The sequence below is a fragment of the Centrocercus urophasianus genome, unplaced genomic scaffold (assembly GCF_019232065.1).
Source record: "Centrocercus urophasianus isolate 14NV4802_14NV808 unplaced genomic scaffold, USGS_Curo_1.0 seq_42, whole genome shotgun sequence".
Taxonomy (NCBI): Eukaryota; Metazoa; Chordata; class Aves; order Galliformes; family Phasianidae; genus Centrocercus; species Centrocercus urophasianus.
Window position 1 is genome coordinate 1,401,264 of NW_024885000.1, and position 23,703 is coordinate 1,424,966.

General features: G+C 35.6%; 1 protein-coding gene across 4 annotated transcripts; it reads right to left on the reverse strand.

Annotated features, from left to right (window-relative positions):
* Nucleotides 1-565: 565 nt before the first annotated feature.
* SYCP1 (synaptonemal complex protein 1) lies at nt 566-23,619 on the reverse strand. 4 transcript variants are annotated; one of them, XM_042833506.1, is made up of 30 exons: nt 23,434-23,619; nt 22,454-22,538; nt 22,211-22,257; nt 20,765-20,929; nt 19,896-19,963; nt 19,636-19,709; nt 18,520-18,578; nt 17,965-18,034; nt 16,898-16,971; nt 15,904-16,012; nt 14,279-14,373; nt 13,951-14,135; nt 13,029-13,096; nt 11,701-11,762; nt 10,550-10,654; nt 9,531-9,634; nt 8,930-9,047; nt 8,641-8,711; nt 8,351-8,432; nt 7,701-7,763; nt 7,397-7,459; nt 6,573-6,635; nt 5,672-5,788; nt 4,973-5,083; nt 4,130-4,222; nt 3,245-3,319; nt 2,406-2,585; nt 1,805-1,942; nt 1,395-1,481; nt 566-1,309 (listed from the first exon to the last, which is right to left on the reverse strand). In XM_042833506.1, exons 1-30 carry the CDS (start codon nt 23,539-23,541, stop codon nt 1,166-1,168), a joined length of 2,883 nt encoding a protein of 960 aa, XP_042689440.1. In that variant the 5' UTR covers nt 23,542-23,619; the 3' UTR covers nt 566-1,165. The 4 variants fall into 4 exon arrangements, with proteins under 4 accessions (XP_042689440.1, XP_042689437.1, XP_042689438.1 ...); XM_042833503.1 differs by lacking the exons at nt 1,805-1,942; nt 10,550-10,654; XM_042833504.1 differs by lacking the exons at nt 1,805-1,942; nt 4,130-4,222; nt 10,550-10,654.
* Nucleotides 23,620-23,703: the final 84 nt, after the last annotated feature.

The window sequence follows — 23,703 nt, forward strand, 5'->3', positions numbered from 1 at the left end:
TAAAAATGTTTTATCTGCTCAGTGTGAGCACAGGTTTATGTTTCTCTCTCCTCTTAATGAAATCAAATACTTTGATAGATAGGAACAGAAAAGGCTCTAGGAAGTCAGGGATGACCATTAATACTGTGATTTGCACTGTTGTTGTTGTTAGAGTCCTTTAATATCTTTAGGAATTTTCTTTGCTGCTTTTGGTGTAGAAGTTCAGTTGTCAAACAGAGCGAGTCTTGAAACTGCAAGTTCTGTAAGATTTGCTTGGATTTTCTGCCTCCTCTTTTGTGCTCTCTGCACTTTCAGCTGCACAGAAAGAATGAAATACAAGTTTTGCTGCCCAATCCAGGAATTTCTGTTAATATTTTTAAGATGTCTTGTTATTCGTAGGCTCTGAAGCACGTTGTTTTTTTTTTGTTGTTGTTGTTCTTAATAGTTGTGAAACCAAGATTAATTAGGGATTCATGGAGAAATAGATGTAATTCTGTGCTTACCTAGCAGAAGCTGTTAGTTCTTAGGAAAGCTGCCCTGTGATTTGTATCTGTGCCCTGATAAATGAAGGATCAACATACGGTCCCACATTTCAAGGTCAACAATTTAATGACATCTTAACACCGGTTACAGTCTTAAACTGTGTGTATGTATTTTGTTCCTAATGACACAGAGATCTTAAACCTTCATAATTCTATTGAAAACAGAATTATGGAAATTTCAAAACTATTCTAACATAGGAGGAAGTAGCTACTGGCAACAAAACACTCAACAAGAAGAAAATGTAAGACAACTTTGGGTAAAAATGCTGCACATTAGCAGCTTCAGCGTTTCATTTACTAAATAATATAGCTTTGTGAATTGTGTATTAAGAAAGAGAGTAAATTTAGAAGAACAAGACTGAATTTCTTTAAAGCCAGCATTTCTAGTAATTTTGCAACAGTTTTCTTTGAACTATTCTCATTTCAATATTAAAATGTCTCCAGACTTTCTATAACATGAATAAAACACTGAAAATGCTCTGCAGACTGTAGTTATATAAGGACTGTCTGAATCAAGGAAATTCATGTATTAAACATATTGAATATAGCAGAAAAATGCAACAAAGCACTAATGCTCAGAGAATACTGAGTTGTCCTAATCAAATAATGTTAGGGCACTGCTCTTTTTTTTTTTTTTTTTTTTTTTAAGAGAAGAGTTTTTCAGAATCTTTAATTTTTCTCTTCCTGTCCATTTTGGAAACTGCAGTCCATCCAGTCTCTCTCACTTTTCTCATAGTTGCAAGCTTCAGTGCAGAGCTCGGAGCTTTCAGGTTTGATGCAGTTGGTTTCTGAGAAAAAGAACAAAGCCATCCAATAGTTTCTAAAACAAAGATGATCTGCTCTTCATTTTGATCTATATAACAGGGAACGTACCTGTTTTGGTGTCATTGCATATAATTGTGAAGCTTGTGGATAATCTTTGTATAATTTTTTAAATACTTCTTCATCTGAAACAAGGCTCTTAAATTAAAAACAGAAAGGTTACTTCCTTATACCACATTCAAAAATCTCTTTTCTTTCCCCTTAGGAATGAGTATGAAAAAGAAAGTTAAGATATCACTATGAAACCTCAACAATTCCATAAAAACAATGTAAAGATTCATTATAACATTGGTATTTTTTGTCATAAAGTTACTAATTATTCATAAAATTCCAGAAAGAGATAATTAAATAAAAATATCCTCATAAATTATCTTATGTAGAGAAGCCCAAATGCCTTATTTTACATCCTCAGATACAGCAGTAGGCATGAAGTTAACCATGCTATTTGTTCTGAGTTTTACCAGAAGGTCGCTGTGTTCAGAGCTATCTGACTGAGCATCCAGCTGTAGAAGCACTTTTTGCTTTTTCCTCTGTTCTGAAATCAGACCTGAGCTTTCACTTTGCATTTTATGTACTGGGGGAGTCTTTACAGTATATGTCTGGGAAAAAGATAGTATTTAAAATTACATTTTCAGTGGTAATGATGGAATCCAACACTAAACTCATAACCCAGTTTACAGATACGTATCAAGGAATGATTGCCTTTCCATTCAAAACTTGAAACAAAGTCATGCACAGGGAAAAAAAAAAACAGAGAGAAAAAAAAAAAGCAGCAGCTGCAGAAGAACTGAGCTTAATGGCACACTGTATCTAATCTTTTTAAGCTTATCTGCAGAAATTCAGTTGTCAGTTTGAACTGTAGTCACTATAGACAGACTGTAACCAACGTTCATGAAAACGCAAACCAACAAGTCTGAAGGAGAAAGCTTTCAGAAAGATACTGATAGTGAGTGGCAGCAAGAGCCAGACTGATTTTACTTCAGTGGCTCTTTCACTGGATGTTAAGCAGAAGGAAAAAATAGAGTCAGAAATAAGAATGATTCATCGGTGTGAGTTACAAACCTTCAAGGATCGTCTGACCAAAGGACTCTGTAGAAATGCTCGAGGAGATGTTTTTGTACTTTCCATCACGCTGGTTTTTATGGGAATATCACTCTGAGAGAATAGTTTTTTTACATTAATAGATGCAGAGTCCGGATCTGAATGAGGTTTAGGAGTCTCAGAAAAATGAGTTTGTATTTTCTAGAATTAAGAAACGGTTGAAAAACATTTCAGTGCCTTTTGTCCAGAGTGTGTTATTTATCTTATTTAACTTTATATTATCTAACTTCAATTAGATTGCTTATATGCATATTACCAAACTTTAAAATTGTTTAATGATGAAGCTACAACTACCTTGTCCTTCTTTTCAGTTTCAGGAGCTCTATTTTTGGAGAGGTCTTTTGCAAGATTCTCCTAACAAGAGAGGCAGTAAATATTTTATTTGTATTTAGCTATTAGATTTGTTTAGCCATTAAAAATCTTGTTGGTGTTTTACAGAAGTTCACACAAATATGTGATCCAGGTTTAGTTCAACTGCATTTGAAAAATATGACTTTTCTGTTCCTGGTATTATTTCTTATACAACTTTTCCCATTTCTGATGGACAGTTCTTGGGGTTTTACTCCCTCCATGCTCCCCTCACTCGGACTCGGGAATCATGAAAAACTTTCACCACCAGAACGCGTGGTGACTTCAGAGAGCATTAAGCTCTGATTTCAAGACTGCAAGACCTAGAATCAAAAACTCATTTCAGCTGTCATTGCTGCAGCAGATATGACTGGGCCAAGCACATCACCCATGGTGCTATATAAAAAAAAAAAAACAAAAAAAAAAAACAAAAACAACCCAAAATGCAATACCTTGTTTTCAATTTCTGCCTTAAGCTGTTCCTTAAGGGATGACAGCTCACTTTTCAAACATGATAGTTCAGTTTCCTGAAACCAATTAGATAATGGAAAGGGTTAGGTGTGCTTAACCTGGAAAAAAGAAAACAGTCTGAAAGAGACATTAATTCATAGTGATATTCAGTATAAACAAAGAAAATTCAATTTGCTCAAATAGAGTAGTTTATCCATAAAGTTGGTATGGTGAAAGGTGTCTATCTCACTTTGGGAGTTGATTCTAGTGCTAGAATAACAGATGAACACAGATAGAGCCAACTTTTCCTCATCTAAGAATAAATTAAAAAGATCTAAAAAAAATGTGTTACTTGAGTCACAGTTTCTATAAAAGTAAAGAAATATTGTATGAAAGGAAATGTCAGAAAAAAGACTACAGTTTAAGTAGCTGTTATAGAACCACACTTTTATAGAAGTCTTGAGGGAATGCTTGCTCTCAGAATATTTCTCAAAGCTAAGTGTTCCAGAAAGGAAAAGGAGGAAAAAAAAGTTATGCAACTGTAGACTTGAAATGTTGTTTAAGCTTGTTTTAAAAAGTGATCAAGTATTGTGAAACAGTTACTGTTCAGAACCATCCAAGGAAAGAATTTTGAATATTTGTGAGAAGGGAAAAAAACCGAAAAACTATTTAATACTGAAATTTCATAAGCAGACAGTGAGGTTAAAACATGAAGCACTTTTGAGTAAAGTAGACAGAAAAGCACACAGATACTGTAATTAAGATGCATTATGTTGGGCGAAAACAACCCCTCTTTTCTCAGTGTGGCCCAGGCAAGCCAGAAGGTTGGATGTTTTAGAAAAGCAGCCCTTCCATTTCATTCTCCAGCACTGATGAGCACTCCTTACCAAAGCTCTTTTCAATGATGCCTGCTCTTGCTCTTTTATCTTATATAGTTTTAACTCTGTATCTTTTTCTTCAACCATTTTATCATATTCACGCTGTATTAAACCAAGCAAACAACAACAAAAAAAAGGACATTAGTTATTGGACTAAGTGTTCTAGATCAATCTAATCTTAAAATATTATTCAATTTTTTAAATAAATCTGTTCTGGAGCTTCAGAAAGCACTGTGAACAAACAGTGACGCCTCTGCAGAAATAGTACAACAGAAACTTCACAAGCAGTGCTGTGTGTTATTCTGTGGGGCAACACAGAGTGCTTTATCTCTGCACAGTGCTGCGTGCTCCAGTACATAAAGCTGGACGCGTTATTTTTGTTACTGTGATCTGCTGAATGTACTGCAAAACAGAGTAATAAAAATGTCCATTGAAATATGCTATGTTATAATGCTGAAGATCACTAAAGAGTCTCCTGATTGAAAGAAAAAATTGAAAAACACTGAAAATATTGACAAATATTACATTAGGACTACAAAGCACAAACTGTAGTTACAGGACTTTTTAAAGAAACCATTACCACCATCACATCTCATTATTACTGGGAGTTCAAATGTGCCAATAGCTCACATTGTGTTAAGATTCTCTGCAGCTTACACCAATGCAGTTTCTGTGGCAGTAGACATGTTTTCAAAATCTGAAGGTGAATTTGTTTTTAGAAGATGAAAAATCAAGAGTGTTAAACCTCGTGCTTCCACACTTGGGTCTCTGACGAAGTTTTACTTTCTAACTTGTAAATTCTGGATTTGAAAGGTTTTTCTTTATCATAATGTCCCATAGTAGAAAGCTCACCTTGTGCTTTTCCATAAGTGCCATCATTTCAGTTATCTTGTGTTGACATCGGAGATCAGCTTCTCTCTGTGCTATTGTTGCTTCATCAGCAAGTAACCTCATTTTTTCTACCTGTTAGTAACAAGGATCTTTTAATTAATGCAATCTGTATACAGTCCCCTTTAGTGAAATCTTCATCTGCTTGGAAGATCCTTTTCTAATCCTGCATCTTCTACACATTTGTTGAAATGAAAAAATATAGCTTAAAAATACATCCATTCTTCCATGGCAGACGAGTGTGATTTTGAGCCACGGTGCAATTTCAAACACTTGTGTAACATTTCTTTTATATTCCAATTAATATTTTGATTCCAAACAAAAAAAAAAAATGTGGCCAGGAAAACACTCAAATGAGAAACATTATTAACCTATTTGCTTATTCTGTACTTATTCCAAGAATAGGGCATCTGTGAACAACAGCTTGACAAAAATATTTTTTTAACTGGGTTCTTATTTTTAAAGACATGTAAACAGTCCAGATTAAAGGATTTAGTGTTCTAAAGCTTTGTTCACTGGCATACACAAGAAATTCAGTTTATGTTTACAAGACTATTATGTAAGTGCAAGGAATCTCATGGATATAGCTTCATAAAATATATCAAGCACTGATCTTACTTCAAATGCTAATTAAAAGATGCAGAAAAAATTAACAACTCTCACCTCTTCAAGTAAGTTATTTTCAGTTACTCCTTTTGCTTCAATTTCCTTTTCATAAATGTCAACTCTTGCTTTATGTTGCTTGTTCATATTTTCCATCTCTAACTGTAGCTTGTTCACCTTTAGAGAGTACAGAAGTATTGTTATTTGTTCAAGAATTAATATGCCAATGCTTTGGTCTTTTTCCATTTTATTTAAGTAGAGCCACTCTGTACTTTTCAGGTATGTGGCTGTATTACTTCCTATTTAATTTTCAGTTTTCATCTTAAGGAGTTGAACTTTGGCCTGAAGAGAGTTAGAAAATACTTGTAGAAACACAACAGGGAAGACTGCAGTTCTTCCATCCCAGTCATCAGAGCAGTCCTAAAACTAGATCCAGCAAAGCACAAAGAATCATTACAGTATAGAGGAACCCCAGCAGCAATCTGACACTGTCCTGCCTTTTAACAGGAGACCCTTTAATATTGCTGGTGTGGAAGGCTGGGTAAGAAAATGAAGCATAATCAGCTGTACAGGCATAGAATCCTAGAGCAGCTGGAGTCGGAGGGGACCTTGCAGCTCGTCCCGTTCCAACCCCATCTGTGGGCTGGTTGTCACCCCTAGGTCAGGTTGCCCAGTCGGTGGCATTACTGAGTAACGTTCAGTATTCTATCAATAAAATGAAAAGGAAAGGCGCTTATTAGGATCATCATTCCTTGATAAGTGATGTTTCCTGCAAATACCTGACAGCCCTATATCCGATGACTTCCAAAAATCGTGGGCTTATTTAGTCCTGTGGAATCCATATCATCAATCCATAAAACATAGAAGAATGTGCTTAATGTGTTTTATCAACATTAGAGACTTCAGGACTTCAGTTTTTGTGTTTTAACAGCACCATATATATGACACAAATTAAACCTACCTTCCCTTCATAACTACTTGTTTTCTTGCTTTCTGCAGTCATTTTCTTTTTCAGTACCTTATTCTGTTAAAGTGAAATAATAACAATAAAAGTGAATAGGGCTATGAAGTGTTTTAGCCTCATACAGTACGTCTGAATCCCCAAATTCCAGCTTTCAGCAAGCAAATAACTCTCTTCTTGTTCTCCACTTCAGATTCTGGAACAAATCTCGAAATGAAAGTGTTAAACTACTTTAACAATCAGATTTTAAGGAATGAGGGTGTAGAATAAGGAACAAAAACTAAGACACACAGTGTTTCTAGCTTTTGTTCAATGTAGCTTATATATAAATAAATGTACTCCTGTGTTATGCTATTAAGAAACAACAGATGTTGTGATCTGTTGATTCTCAGCAAGTGGTTTGAGAATTTTACTCTGGGAAAATGCTGCTGACAGAAAAATGTGCAGATGTCATAAAAAGAAATACAAACTTGTATATTTTTACAGTACAGTTGCTGACAATTTGTCCAAATGTATGATTCTTTTCTAATGAGATGTATATACAAGTATGGTGTCATAGATCAACAATGCCACATGCTAAATGAAAATAAGAAAAGTTTATTAAATTTCTTATTACTGTAATTGCATTTTACAAAAGTCAGAATGATTTTACAAATCAAGTGATTCCAAAGGTGATCCTTCAGTTCTCTCAGAGGTAAGATAAGAAAGGAAATGTTATGAATTACATAAGTGTGCCTGAAGAAATCACACCAGAGGAGGACAGCTGAAGAGCAACCTCAGAATGCCATGTTTTCTGTATTCAATACTTCTGAAAATGTACTTACCTCCTGCTGTAACTCTTCAATGCACTTTGTTTTGTTTTCCACCTGTTTCTTCATGGTGTTCAACTGAAGGGATATTTCAAATGTTAATTCATTGTTAAAAATGACTCCATGTCTTAGACACTACTGTGAAAGTTCTAAAAGGTGCATTTGAAAAGATGTGATTCCAGTGAGACTGAAACAAATGCCAACATGTTATAATGGTTGGAGCTTTTACCATGAAGTGCAACAAGAATTTTTCCAGCCCAATATCACATAGTTTAACATCAGCCAATCAGGTCCTCATGAGAAAAATTAATTTACTAACCTTATTTTCTAGCATCTTCAACTGTCTTTCCTTTTTCAGAATTTCATTTTCAATACTCTTAGTCTGGAATTATATTTGTAAATCTAGTCAGACCATTGTGACAACTTTTATACTTTCTTAAAGAAGAAAAATATGTAATTGCAGAATCGTTAATAAATAGTGTTACAATGTCAAAGCAGTTTCCTCAAAAAGAATTCAGCTGATTCTGTTTTGTATTTATTTGTAAACAAACAAACAAAAAACTAAGAAACCATCCCATGTCCTGAATACATTTTTTGAATCTTATGATAAAATTTTGAAATCCATTGTGATGTTAAAAAAAAGCAGGTGTGCTTTGACAATGGAGTAGGAAAGCAAAAACACTTAAACACATGAAGCTTGTATTACTTACTGAGTGTATGAAAATAATAAATAAAATGAGGCTCTACATTTGCCTAAAATATGGCAAATCTGGACATTCCAGTGAAGGTGCTTGTCTTTTAAAGTGTCAGGGTACATACATGTGTCGACTCAATTGGTAGCAGCACTGAAAGAATAAAACCTCTTTAAGAGAGAACATCCCTAGGTAGGGCTTTGCAGAAAAGGAAAAAACAACCATCTAGATTACATCCTACAGGTGATGCTATATTTCAGATGAGAAACCATATTACATTTTCTTCACTTTCATCCAGTTTGCTTTTAACTTCTTCACCTTTCTTTGCCATCTTCTCTCTCAAAGACTCCAGTTCATTTCTAAATGCCAAATTAACAAATATTAGTAAATGTATATTTAAGGATATTATTTTTTCAATACAGCTTATTTACTATTTATCCATGATTTATTTCCATATAAGAGACATCTATGTATAATAGAAAGCAGCATATGAACACAACATTCAGGTGAACCATGGAGGAAACAAACTACTTCCTTTAATTATACTGTACACTGAGATTTACTTGCCTCAGCTGACCATTTGCTTCTTCCAGGTGTTCTACTAACTGCTTTATGTTTTCTTCTTTTTCCCTTTGATCCTAAATAAATACCCATGTGAACAAAATAAGTAAAATGTGAAGTGACATCTTAGTCAGTACAGTGAGCTGCCAATTCACAAGGGTAACTGCACTTATGTTGTGTTTTAAAGAAAAAAGCAATTCAGATACTCTACAGAAGTATATCATTGTAGTTTGCTAAATGATTTTTTTTTAATATAATCCTGTGCTTTGAAAACAGATGGAAGATTACAGCTCACCTCATGACTTTCCTGCAGTTTCTTGAGTTCTGTAGCCATATTACTTTTCTCTTGTGCCATCTGTTCTTTCTCTAATAACAGCGTATTGATATTCACTGTTAGTTGCTCATTCTTTAGTCTAATTTAGGATAAACGGTCAAGAGAAATAAGAATGTATACTTTGAAATTTCTTTTAACATTAGATTTATCTGTTCTAAAATGTTACTTCACACTGAAAAAGTCCAGGCCTGAATCTGCAAATGCAATCTTTGCAACAAATGTAAAATAGAGCCATAGTACCATGAAAAGGCAACAGGAGGACAAATGGAGATAAGTCAATAGCATAAATAGAATGGTTGACAAGAATGTAGTTTAACATCCATCTCAAAGCAGTTAACGGTGATTTCAGAAACGCTCAAGTCATGTTCAAACAACGAAGACACAGAGATATGGTACAATTAGATGCACACAAATACGTAAAATGTACGTTATAATTACATAAGGGATGTAATGCTATCTGCAGAAGTTAAAAGCTTTCATAAGAAAAGAATCACATAATTTGGTTCTGTATTAAAGTGACTTCTATGGGACACTGAAATTGATTAAATAAAAATGATCATACGCCTCTCGTTCGAGATCTGCATTCAGTGATGTGAGTTGTTTCAAATATTTTTGTTCCTTTTCAACTGAACAAGTCAGCTGTACTGTCAGATCATGCAATTCTTTCTGTAGAAGAAAAACAGTATTTTGAATGTACATAGGTAAACCACAGTGCAAGGAAGCTGTCAGAATTGAGCTGATAACACAAAGCTTTAGGATGAAACAAAGCCATAAACAACACAGACTTTATCTTCACATCGATCTGATGTAATGTGGAAGTACTGTGGTACATGAAACTCTGACATGAATGAAAACGTGTCCTCTATTTTATAGCCTAAGTAGTCTGCAAAAGTGCTGACAAAATTACCTTTCCATGGGCATTTAAATAAAGTCAGTATTTCCTCTGACATCGTAGGCTTTTGAATTCTCCATATATTAAAAAAATTTTACCATTATATTTTGGATGCATTCTGGACTACAAAGTAAAACCCTTCCCTCAGAAATGTGATGTTATTACAGGAGGAGGCAATTATAACTTAGATACAAAGTATATAATTTTATAGTACATAAATGTTTTGAACACTAATTCTTCTGAATAAATAGTGATACAGTGAAACCATAGGTACTGGTATGCAGTTAATTTAAGCAAAGAGAGAGAAAGAATGTATGTCAGTGTGTATTTAGTTAAGCATAGCATATAATGAACTTCTGGAATTTCTTAGCACAGCAGGCTGTAGAGACTAATAGCAGGAGCACAGAGACAAACCAGATGAGACAAGTGAACATGTGTAAGTCTATAAATTGATAGCAAAGGGAACTGACAGGGATGTGTCCTCAAATATCCTTTGAATACAGTTACTGTAGGAATGTATGGAGGATGAACCATAGCTGATAACCAGGCTCCTCTGCTACCTATAGCTTTGGCTGTCACTGTCAGAAGCAGAATGCTACAGACCACTGGCCTAACTCTACCTGGCATTTATTATGTTACATATATACGTATAAAACAATGTCGTATTTACTATCACCCTTTATTCAGACCTCTCTGACTTGAAGAATATTTTTCATCTCTTTTCCTGTCTCTTGCAAATTTTCAACAGTAGCCTCAAGATCTTTCTTCTTTGCTAGAACTTCTTCAGCTTTTCCCTGTTTAAGAACATTGATGAAACTCAGTTTAGAAAATCCAATGCATAGCAGTGCCTAAGGAACACGTGGTAAATCACATTTGGTAACATGCAAACCTAGTTTCCCATTTTCTTGCTTTAACTGAGATAGTTTCCTCTGGGACTAGTAAATACAGCTTGTAACTAACATAAACCTGTCTTAAAAGTATACTTCATATAACTTTTCATAACAGAACATGAACCTCAGGAAACTTCCCTATAAGGAGAAGAGAACACCATGGGAATACATGGTGTTACAGCCATGAGACCTTCCAGCAGGCTCAGACTCCTGTATGTTTTCTCTGGAAAGGAACAGCTATCAACATAATAAGCAGTGCTTCCTAGATACAGAACACTGAAGCATGGAGGAAACATCTTCATACTTAATGCCTCTGAGACAGTAGAATAATTGCAATAGACGTGTGAAGAAAGAAACCCATACAATCTATGAAATTGCTTATTGAATCCATCGTTTTGTTACACAAAAGCTTTTCATTAATTCTTATTGCCTTTCCTGGGTGGTGTCAGAAGCTTGGTTATCCTTTCAATACTAAAGTAAGGTCAGCCTTTACAAGGCTTAATTTCTAAAGGATTACTATGAAGAAAGCCAGCCACTCAAGGAATTATATTTACTGTTGAAAACTAGTTGATCCTTCAGGCTTAAATATTATATGTTTGGTGTTCACAATGAATGAGCTAATGCTCATCACACACACACACAAAGTATTTTTCAGAAAGGTTGGTGGTGAGGAAGTAGAGAGTACTAAAGATAGGGAATCTTCATGTCTGTGGAGAACAGTACTTGAATAGGCATGAATGAAGGAAGAAATTGCCAGAAATCTTGACTAGAAGAAATAAACCACATAAAATAGTAGAAAGAAAACGGCATAATAGTCTGAAAGACAGATAAGAAAGCAACCTTAAGGAACATTAGACAGTGCTTATATGTCATATAAGGTACTCATGAGACAAGAGAGACTGCACATCAAAGATAAATGCCATGAGACTAATAAAATTAACAACAGTTACCAGTGTTTCAGACAGCTCTTCAAGTTGCATTTCTTTCTCGCGTTTTAGTTTAGTCATCTCTTCTGCAGCACGTGCAATGCAAAGTTATTGAACAGATAGTCAGAATTACAGAATTTTGCTATACAGCAGACAATAGAAATAATTAATCCTACTGCAGTACTCAGTTATCAAAACTTCTCGAATTAAGTTCAGAAATCTAAAAGCTTAATAACCTAAACTATCACTTAATCTGAATGTAGAGTTACATATATATGTTCAGAAAGTTATTAGTGAGTGCACTTCTGAACAAAAGCTACATATTGATTTGAAGTAAAATTCAGAGCTTATTATGCTCTCTGTAGCCATGGTTTCAAATATGATAGTGTGGACTGTAATTATATATACAAAGGAATAGTCTTGGTGTATTGATGTATTTGTAATTTTCTAGAAAAAAATCTGGATATGCTGAAAAAAGAATCCACTTATTAGTAACTGAAATGTGTTTTCCGCATGCACATTCACTTATTTATTTGTAAGTACTGTGCATCAAGCTAATTTTTTGCTCTGTTACTATCACAGGTCACATCTCACCTTGTTCTAGACAGGCCTTTGTCAGCAATTTTTGAACAAATGTATATTCCCTCAAAACATGTACTAAGCCATGTTTCTTGTCTGTCGTTGGATACATGCTGCACACTGGGCAAGCTGTACCAGTCTTGGTTTGGGGGCTAAGGAGTGCCTGTCTAGAAATTAGGTTCAGTGGAAATGCAAAGTCGTGGCCTGAAGCAGTGAAGTTTGTGGAAAGCAGGGCCGAGCCAAGGGAGCTCGGCTGCATGCAGCACACCTGAGTGGCTGGAGGGGGTGGAGCCAGAATCATTCCTTCCCACACCTCATTTAAGGTTCGCAGAGCAGGTGAGTGTCTCTTGCTTGAGATCCCTGCCTGTAGCCTTCTGAAGGTAAGCAGCTTCTTTATTTTTGTGCCCATGGGTGTTGCAGGTGAGCAAACTCTCACTTGCTGCAGACCAGGGCCTTGCTGCTCTGCTGTCATTGCTGTGCTTTCCATCACATTACAACAGGGTATCAAAGTAATATTTGAAGTTAACCACTGTAGGTGTGGGGTAAGCAGTCTGCAGGAAAGCCTAAGGCAGGTGCTTTGTCTCTGCTATGCACTACAGAAGTTATTCTTGGAATCTATTGTTCAGCAGCCCATCACTACCTCTCTGAAACTGGTTTGAAGCACTACTTGTCTTAACTGGAGTAATGTGAGAAACCGAGATGACTTCCAGGAGTGACTATGCATTAAAAAAAATGTTATTACTACTTACATTCTTTTTTTCTACAAATCTTACCAAGCTCAGCAGACTTATTTGTGAGCTCCAACGTAAGGAGTTTTGACTCATCTTCGTATTTCTTCAATCTAAAAATTACAAACATTTTCTGTTCAGTATACAGCACTGCTTTGACGCTTAGAGACAATAAGACTGTCATACTACAAATGTTTTAAATAGATGCCTTTTTGACAGGCAGATACATCTGTACCTCTTTATGAAAATCAGGAGGACAAGGATTTATTTTCTCAATATTAGTCAGTGTAATTTTAAAAATCATATTACATTCTCTGCTCTTAGGGTGATGTGTCAGAATATGAATTTCACCTTCATCTCCCTTTATTCTTTAGGTCTGTCATAGCCTGCAACTACTTAGGAGATTCCTTAATGCCAGGTACACAAACTCACTGTTCATTGAAAAACTCAGTTGTGATAACATTAAAATACACATCTACTGTTCTATTCCCATTTTTAGAAAAGTTCATTTTAGTTGCTAAGGGGTTTTTTTTTTTTTTTTTTTTTTTAAACATATGCATAACTTTCAAAACTACTGTTTCATTATTAAAGAACTTCTACGTTACAAGTGAGATGGCTGCTGTGTTAGTCAAGAACTGCATCCATACAAAACCAAGCAGCGCAGGGAGATCTAGTGGAGGGTTGAGGGCCGTTGGAACTAGATCATTTTTAAAGTCTCTTCCAAACCAAACTATTTTATAACCATCTTTAAGGGCTAATAATGCAAATGATTAGGCAAAAGGTGTATACATTTAAAACACACACACACAAAAAGAAAAAAACAAAAAACAAACAAACAAACAAAAAAACCAACAAAAAAAACCATCACAAAAAGCACCAGACCATCACTTAGGTTTATTCCCAGCAGCTCAGTGACCTGCTATTTTAACTATAAGGACAATCTTTGGTTGTAGACAACTTAAATTACCTATTCTGCTCTTCTTGCAGCAAACTTTTCAAATTGTAAGTAGAAGCCTCAAACTCCTCTAACATGGATGCATGCAGAGCCTTTGCTTCTTTACATTCTTCCATCTGTGTTTCTTTCTCCTGAGTGACCTGAATTAATGCTTTCACTGTACTTTGCAGTTCAGTTTCTAAGCTCTCTTGAGTAGCCTACAAAACAATTTGATTATTTACAAACATATAATGTAACAACCAGCTACAATTGCTCTGTGTGTAGAGTATCAGTAACTATTTTTGTGGTATAGGTAATATTACATATAAAATATGTAAATATAATTACAAACAAGCTCTACCTCTGTTTTTCGCAATGAATTTTTAGCTTCTTCCAGTTCTGCCTTTAAATATTCTTGATTGAGCTGAGATTCCTTTAACATTTCCCCTTCATGCCCTGTGCAGAAAATACACAAATTACATTTAGGAGAATAATGTTTTCTTCAAAATGCTTTGATTTGTGTTCTGCAGATAAATGCATTCCTACAACTTAATCGAATTGCATGATGTATTCATATCACTTTTAAGGAAAAAATTATGAGATGGTTATTCAAATTAATTAGCGATCGTATCCAAAATGTAAAATTGGTAACATTTATAAAACTTAAGAAAGTATAGTCACTCGTATCTGGAATAAAAATGACAGTAAACTTGCCTTTCCACTACCCAGGGAAGGGGATACCAAAAACTGTCTCAGTTCTAAAGAACAAAGGTGCTTGTATCATATAGTATAAACATTTTGTCATAGCTTTAGAAATACTGAAAAGAACGTTCTAAGGCTTAAGTTTTCCCAGCCACACCTGATTCTAAGCATGCACAACTGGAGTATTTTCCCCTTGCAGTCTACAAAAGCTTTCATTGCTTGAATCATTCTTGAGACAAAAGAACCTTTAAAAATTATTCATACTTCTGATCTCAGGCCTTTGCCTATTTGCAGATGTGATCCCATTTAAAAGCTGTAACACCTGGGGGAGTTATTTGTCCAAGATGTGAAAATGTGTCTTGTTGAATAGAGAACACTAACAGACTTCTGAACAAATATTAGATGATTGAATTTAAATAGATTAATGTGGTAAGCAGGAAAGCACTATTATTTCCACATGTTTACTATTCAAACCAATGGAAACAGAACAATCCCAAGAGCACAGGCAGGCCAGTATCATGCCCTGGTGTATCTGTCCATACTTCTGTTCTGGAAAAGGAGAGACAGAATATATGGCACCTTTATAGCAGCATAACCATGTGCATGCAAGGGCATATGGAAAAGCAGGAGAAGAAAAGTCCTGCACAATGAAGTTCTCTTGTCAATACAAGAAGAGGGTGTTGTCTAAGACTGAGGAGAAGAACTTTGTTATGAAATAAGGGCCTGTATTTTATATAAAAGGAGAATATGCTACAAGTCCAGTTCACGCATCAGCAGGATCTTAATTGTTTCTAAATGAAAAGAAGATCTGCAAGATCCCAAATTCTCCTGCTAACTTCCCCAGGATGAAATCATCATCATTTCTGTTTTCCATACTTTTATAACTGTATGGGAACTGCTGAGTCACGGCCTGAACCTCTGATTAATCACCTGAGGTGAGCCTTGAGTCAGCCAGAGGAGCACAGGTGAAGGCAATTCACCTGTGCTGCCGGAAGGGGTGGAGCCAGGCTCCACCCCTCCTGGACCTATTTAAGAGCTGGCTACCAGAGGGGAAGGATCTCTTCTGGAGATCCCCTCTTTTGGTATCTTCTGGTGAGCTCAACCCAAGGGTAAGCTCTTCCATTTATTCTCTTTTGTGATCGTTGTCTGCTTTGCTTTACTCTCTTGATTATATTGCAATTATAACATCTTGGTTATACAAATTATAACATCTTGGTTATACATTATAACATCTTGGTTATACAATAACCAAATATATTTTAATACAGCAGAAATAATTCTTACTTTTTGCTTCTTCTAAGTCCGCAATCTTATTTTTTGATTCCTGCAGGTGAGTCTTGATGTCTCTTATTACATCATCTTTTTCATTACACCTTGCAGTAAGAACTGAAATCTAACAAAATTAAAATAATAACACAGGTCTAAAAAAAGAAGATAGATTTTCATCTTTCCATTCTCATATGAGTAGTAAACACACTGCTGTAATTCAAGTTAAATAAACTGGTCGGGTCTTAAAGCTCTTCAGTTCAACATCAGAACATGAATTCCAACAGACTGAAGATACCAGGATGTCTCTAAAGGTAGCAGAATCTGAAGGACGTACAGCTCCAACTGTTATTTTTCCATTTTTATTCATTCAGTAATGAATGCCCCAAAACATTCTGTGCATCTTTGCTGTGTCACATCTATCCTCAGAAAAAAAAAAAAACAGCAGTGCTTGACCTTCCTGTACGCCCTGCTTTTCAGTCTCTTGCTTACAAATTAAAACTGTATCACAATTCAATTTTCAATTCCATCTTCCATTACAGATGTCCCATCACTACAAATGCCTACTCCAGTCTCAGGCTCCTAACTTCTCCTACTAATGCATGGCCTGCTATGGGCTGTAGTCATTCTTCTCACCTTTCTTGCCAGCAATGAACAATACCTGCTTTCTGCTCAATTTTATACTTCTGCATAAGCTGCTTCTTTTACAGGCAATCTTCTTCGGTGCTTTGCTGTTACTGCTAAATCCCGTTGCAGAAATGTCCCTCATTACAATGCAGCAGCCAAATTCAAATTTTATTCCAAATAACTAAAGGAACAGGCTATCAGAATGTAATTTGCAGTATTATTTCCACCCTTCCAAAACTACAAATATTTTGCAAACAACAAGCATTTTTAGAATAACAGTAATATCAGTGACTCATGAGAGCAGATAGACATCAAATATTAATGAAACTGCAAGATTTGTGGCAAAAATAAACCTGTACATATTAGATTTTAAAACTGAGCAAACCTGCTTTTCCTTCATACCGACTTCTAGCTTGCATTCTCTTTCAACGTTGTCCATTTTTTCTTCTGCTTCTTTTACTATTGATCAAAAATATCAAAATATCAGTATTTAATATACTAGCTAAAACATACTCCAAGAGAAATACAATTTCTATTTAAGATTGCTTTACAATTGTACAACTGCACAATTTGTTTCCTAAAGAGGAATTGTTGAGGACATTTTAGAAATACCTTTCTAATCAGACAAAATACCTTTTGTGTCAGCTTTCCACAAAATTACTCCATTACTACATGTATTTGTTAATAGATTGTTATAGGAAAAATGGCAGAAATATGCTTGTAAAAATGAGGCAGGCCCTTAGTGGTAGATAAAGCAAATACTTGATTAAAATTCCTGTACCTGCATACTAATGCATTAACATTTAAATAAACCAACCATGTAAAATACGTAGTGATTTCCAACTGTACTGCATAGACAAAACTAAAACTTTCAGTGACTATTACAAAAATAAGGTTTCAAATCTGACCTAGTAGAAAAAAACAGTGAAGGGCCTAAACACAGCAGGCAGCATCAGTAAGACAGGGCCCAGAATTTCAGTACTTTAGTAATTGTATTGATGGAACAATTCATCAGATGCAAAATTTATACAAGAAGTATAAAAGAGTCTAAAAGGAAACCTGCAGTGAATTTACCTTTCCTAGAAAATTTGAAAGGCTTATCCCAAACTAAGAGAAGCTGAGGTGGTAATGAAGTCTGACAAGAGAAAGTAGTAGGCTGTACCATGAGGAAGACTGAAACTCACTTTACAGGAATAAGACTCAGGTAAGAAATAAGAGACAAGAGGTTCCCTTGTCAAAGTGACTGAATTTAGCTGGTTATTTCCAAGTCTTTTCCTTTGAAGTAAATAGTGATAGAAGGCATTTGTCACTCTACCAGCGTGCAGTGTGGTTTAGGACATGGTTTCAAAACAGTATTAATGTTCACAGTTCACCATTCTAGCATCCAGCCTGAAGCTGCACGCAGTAAGATCTGTGAAGCTGCAGCAGAAACACAGTAAGCACAACTCTCACATTTGAAACACATTTCCAGTCTGGTGTTCTCTGCTTGCACACGAAGCTCTTCAAATGCCACTATCATTCTCTAAAAGTAAAATTTGATACATACATTTGTGTAAAACTAGGTACTTTCAGTAATAAGGAGCAATGTTTGCAGCTTGTTTAAAACAAACAAAAAAAGCACCACTATTACACACTTATTCATGTACATATAGAAAAAAATCTGAAGTCTGAGCATAAACATACTTTGAATTAACAGATGCTATTTTTTATGAAATTGGATGTTTAAGAGGTTTTATGTAAATAATTTCAAGGATGAGATATCTTTCTTGGTCCATGTTTTTAGATTCCTAAGATAATGAAGAAGGTGTTGTGCCTTTCTTAGTAGCTACAATGACTGATAATTAATAACTGTTATTCCATGTGCCCACTGACTCTGTTTAACATATGAAATGTATCATTGACAATGATGTCTCATGTTGTAAGTGACATATACACGCAATCCAGATTTTCAGTGCATGCATTTAACTCGGATTACATTTGAGCTTTTTAACACACCATGTCACTTACTTCAATGTTGTTATTAAGTTCCTCATATAGTTGTCTTGTTTCTTCTCTTTCATGTTCATCTATCAAAATAAGAATGTATGATAAAGTTTTTCTTTTGGAAAAGAATGCCAGCTGTTCAAGCCATTATGCTTAAGCAGCATAGTGAATTAAAGGAAAGGAATTTTAAAAGGCTCTTTTCCTATTTAAAAAATAAAACAACACAAGCACATAATAAAATAGTGTGCCAAAAGTTATAGCTTTGTACAAGATGAAGTTTAGCACTTTCCATCAGCAGATATCTGTGAGCACAGAACTGCCATTACAGAATGTCACAATACTTCACCTTACAACGACTTCAGTTTTTGAATTGGTATTATTTTCCCTTAGGAAAACACATAGAAGACAACAGTGAGAATCACAGCTATCGTAGGAGCACAGCAAATGCATACCCAGCTATTTGTATTTGTCAGACTAAGAGTTAAACACTTTTTAAGGATCCAGGACAAGACAACCAAATTTTGAAGATTATCACCACGATTTTGAATTTCATATAAATTAAGATCACAAGTTAACCACATTTTTAAAAACCTTGAGAATTTAATTAAGTTAGGCAGCTTTCTTGGACTGCCCAATTTAGTGTGAGGAATATCTAACTGCTCCAAACAGAAGCATACCAACTCCCAAAGTTTTTTAAGATGGCAATGATAAATAAAATCAATTCGTATCTCTTTTTAAGCAGTAGAAGTGCCACCTAATATATGTTAATATATTCAAGGTATATGGAAGGGACTGCCAAACATGACAAGGCTTCAGGAAACCAGCACTCCTTTCCACTGGCTACCAGCAGTTAATCAGTATTGCTTGCAGTGCCTAAACTTGTATCAGGATTTAGGTAACTAAATAACTCCCAGGCACGTAATATTTTGGCAAACATTCATACTGACTTCAGAACACCCCTGAATTCAGCATTACAAAACAGACGTGTATTCGAATTCTTGCCTTATTTCTGAACTTTACCCTGATCCACTGAACCTCATATAGTTTTATTCACAACTTAACAAGAGCTTTTTCATTCGTGAGTTTAGAGAAAGTTAGAAGCAAATTTACTTTTATAAATCAAGATTAAACAGCATTTACATTTGGTGGACTTCTCTGTGAAGTGACTACAGGTTTCTTTGAGCAGGTTACACAGGTGTCTTGAGGCACTGTTTCTAAAAGAAGACAAATAATGCTATAACATGCAGTCACAGGAATGTATGGTACTTTGTACACTTGTGTGTAACAATGTGAATGCTTTAATTAACTTTATAATTTAAGATGAATTTAACTTTCCATACTAAAGCAGTTCTCAGTAAGAAAATCCATTCTTTGCAAAAATATATTTGGCCATTACTTACTCTTTTAAAAGATCTTTATTTTCACATATCTCATCTTCCAGCTTCAAACTTAGCTTTTCATTTTCAAACTAATTTCACAGGAGACAAATATAAAATAGATTGTTACTGGAAAACATACTTGAAATATACTCTCAGTTCTCAAACCTGGTATGAAAAAATTATTTATCTGCACCCAAAGACAGAAATCTGCTTTATCTGACATTACGTACCAAGACATCTTTTCTTACATCTTTTATATAATTTAAGCAATAATGCCCCAGGAACTGAAGCACTTAAAAGCATCCTATCCAGCCATACATTTGCACACTGTGTGCATGCCTTCTCAGCAGAACCATCTTCTCAAGGCAAAAGTTAAATGATCAATGATGACTTAGCTTAGCAAATCTAATGCAAACAAACAAGAAGAAGAAATAAAAGGGCTGATAAACTGTTCAAAATATGTATTTTGGTCACAGAGCCCTGCACTGCTACCAACTAGATAAAAAACTGCTTCCTGTGTGTGCTGAGCATAGAAATATGCCTTGGCGTAGTTGACACAGACCAGAAGCATGAAAGCTTATTCAGCCTTGAATGGGCTTCTGCAGCCCCACAGCATGTTGCATGTTTGAATAATCCAATAATAGAATGTGCATTGTTAAAGAAAAGGAAGTATTTTGAGAAATAAAAAACGAACTATTTCCTTTCAAAACAGTAGAACCATAAGTTATTGATTCCAAACCAAGTGGCATCTTTAAATCATCACAAACTGTTAAAAATTATTTCTTCAACCTCTATAGCAATCTTTAACCATATGAACAATATTTTCACACTAAGTCAGGAAGAGCTTTCTCTTTCATTTATATATTGAACACATGTTGTACAATACTGGCCTGCAATTCTTGAATGGCTTTACGCTGTGCTTCAATAATCTTTCTATTTTCTTGAAATTTTCTTTCCTTCTGCTTTAGTTCTGATTCTACAGCCAGTTTCCATCGCTTGATCTTCTCAGCCTCTTTGTAGAGTTTTGAATACAATTCATTCATTGTTTCCAGATTCTATTAAAACAAGTTCCACTATTTAAATCTCAAATGTTATTTAAATAATAATGTTTCACATGCACATTTATCTCTTAGAAATATCATAACAAGAGGTTTTTTGTTGTTGTTGTTTTTTTCTTTCCACAGTTGGTGACACAAAATCATAAGTGCAGGAAATGATATTCATGTATCCCCTGTGTCAGTATCAACAGACATCACAGAACATGTAAGGGACACAAGCACAAGTGAAAAATATCTTTCTGCCTTCAGGTAGAGTGATATTGCTGATAAAGAGGATAGCTCTAAAGATATCATAAACTGCACATCACCAAAAGTGCATAAAATTTTGCTAGAATTATCAGTAGAGCCAGGATTCCTTCTGTTAGGCTCTTCATAGCACATTCCTGCTCTTGTAAGATCAGATCCTGCTAGCTTAAGAATCACAGACCTTGACACACAATGTACTCCTGCAGCTATCTCACATACAAAGTAACCAAAAGCACAACGGGCCTTGTGCTCTTAGAACATCTTCAAAGCACTGTACAGGCCATGCTTGATCAGAGGCTTAGGCAGGTAAAGAGTAGTTACAAGTTCTGTAGGTGGGTATATTGTCATCTAATGCTGTCCTGCTCTTGGCAGCATTGCAGTATTTTTACAATTCTGAACATCTAATATCTGCTAGGGCTAAAGGAAGTTCAGCCCTCAGGGATATGAAAACTACTAAAAGGACTGCAAGAAATAAGTTCTATTTTCTTGCTGCCACCAGCATTTCCTTCCTAGGCAGCACAGAAAGCTACCACAAAAAAAAATAGCTTTACTGTTATACTATAGCAGAACATTAGTAAAAAGAACATAGAATCAAATGCTTGAGGCAACCACTCCACTAAAGACGTTGCTTTACAGATAAAGCCAGACAAGGTAATTGGAATAATCGACTTGATTTTCCAAAGGATAATCTTCGCTTCAACCCTTGTGCCTTCCATTCAGAACCAGATTCACAAAAATATTTGACTCCTTCAGTCTTACTATAATTGAAACTCTAAGACTTCCCAGGCACTACTGCTTTTGACTTGGAAATCCTCTTAATATCCGAAGATTTATCTGAAGGTATGTTCATTGAATTTGAAAAACTTCTCTAAGTGACATAGCTTTAAACAGGAGTCACAGAAAATAATGATTCCCCTCTCACTACATCCTCTAGAACCAGAGTATGTACTTAATAATGCTTTAAATTAGGAGGCCCTAAGAAATTAAATATGTAAGGTTTATACTTAAAAGCAAAGTTTACACTTGGCTGACCTCTTCATCCACCTCAGGGCAAAGTTTTGTTTGCTGTGAAATTGAATCTGAAATGGGAAAAGATTTTGATCAATGTATTTCCAGAAAAACAAACTACAGCAAAAAGAGCAGTGTGGGTCTAACAGTATTACAATGATGACATTATAAAACAAAGCAAAAATATGCAGTATGTATATATATATGTATATATATATATATATATATATATATTTTAATTAAAATAAATGCTTACATTAACCTTACCTGCATCAGTGATTTCACCATGGCTTGCTGCAGTTGTCATTACAAAAGGTAAATTAAAATCATCACCTGGACATTTGTTAAAACCCTGTAAAATTTAAATATTACTTTCTTACAGGTAGCTTTGCAAAGAAGGATTATAAAACTCTGAAAAATACAGCTAACATAAAAAAAAAAAAAAAGGCATTTCCCATTAATAGAGCAGCTGTCGACTATTCTGAAAGCCCAAAGGATGAGTGCTGGCTTTGGAGCTCTCCTACTTGCTTTACTTCACAGCAGCTTTTCCAACAGCTGGTCTTCTGTGTGCTTTACAGACTGTGGCTAGACAAGTGGATGTTTCTAATAGCTATTGTTCATAATTGTAAAGGATAAAATGCACCATGTATTTTTTTTAATATATATTTTTGCTTTATTCCCAGCAGTACTTCCAAAACAGATCAGATTAAGGTTGTTTGCAGCATGAAAAACTGACTTTACAAGGCGGTTTGAAAGTCGCAGCGATTCATCTTTTAAACAGTACAGCTCATCTCCTGTCAGGACACCATACATGAATCTAGATATGTTTACTAGGAAGTGTGAGCACAGAATTCACATAACTGCATTGCAGCATCACTTTCACTGCACAGCTGATTGTGGGGCCGTTAAATCAGAGGGTAACGCTGTCTATCTGTGTGTACCTCTCACAGCAATCAATGAGTGGCACCAAACACATACATTAATTTGCCATCAGTGCTGTACAGTTAAAATACATAGCTGATGGCCGAGATGCTTCCTTCTGGTTTTGTTGGGGGGAAATAGAATATTTAAAAAAAAAGAAAAAAAAAAAAAAAAAAAAAGGAAAAGCCTTTGAAATTAAACTCGAAATTGTTCACAGGCATCCCTCCAGCTTTCGTCAATTTCAGCACATTCAGCATGCTTGTGTTCTCCCGGCTTTGCGTGGGTATGGCTCCTGCCGGGCAGCTCGGCGGCTCCGCCTCGGTTACCTGGCACGGCTCTGCGGCCCGAGCGCTGGTCTGGGGTTTGACTGCAGACACCTGACCGCCGCTCAAACGCGGCGGCACGAAGAGTTTAAACGGTTTTCCTTTTTCCATGGCTTCAAAGGAGAGCGTAATGGTTCAGAACCGGCGCCTCATCGCGGCCGCGCCGTCCGCTCCGCCTCTCGCTCGGCCGCTGAGGAGAACAAAAAGGCGGGAAGCGGCGGCGCGCGCTGAGGGCGGAACGGAGGGGGATCGCACCGCTGAGAGGAGCCCGGC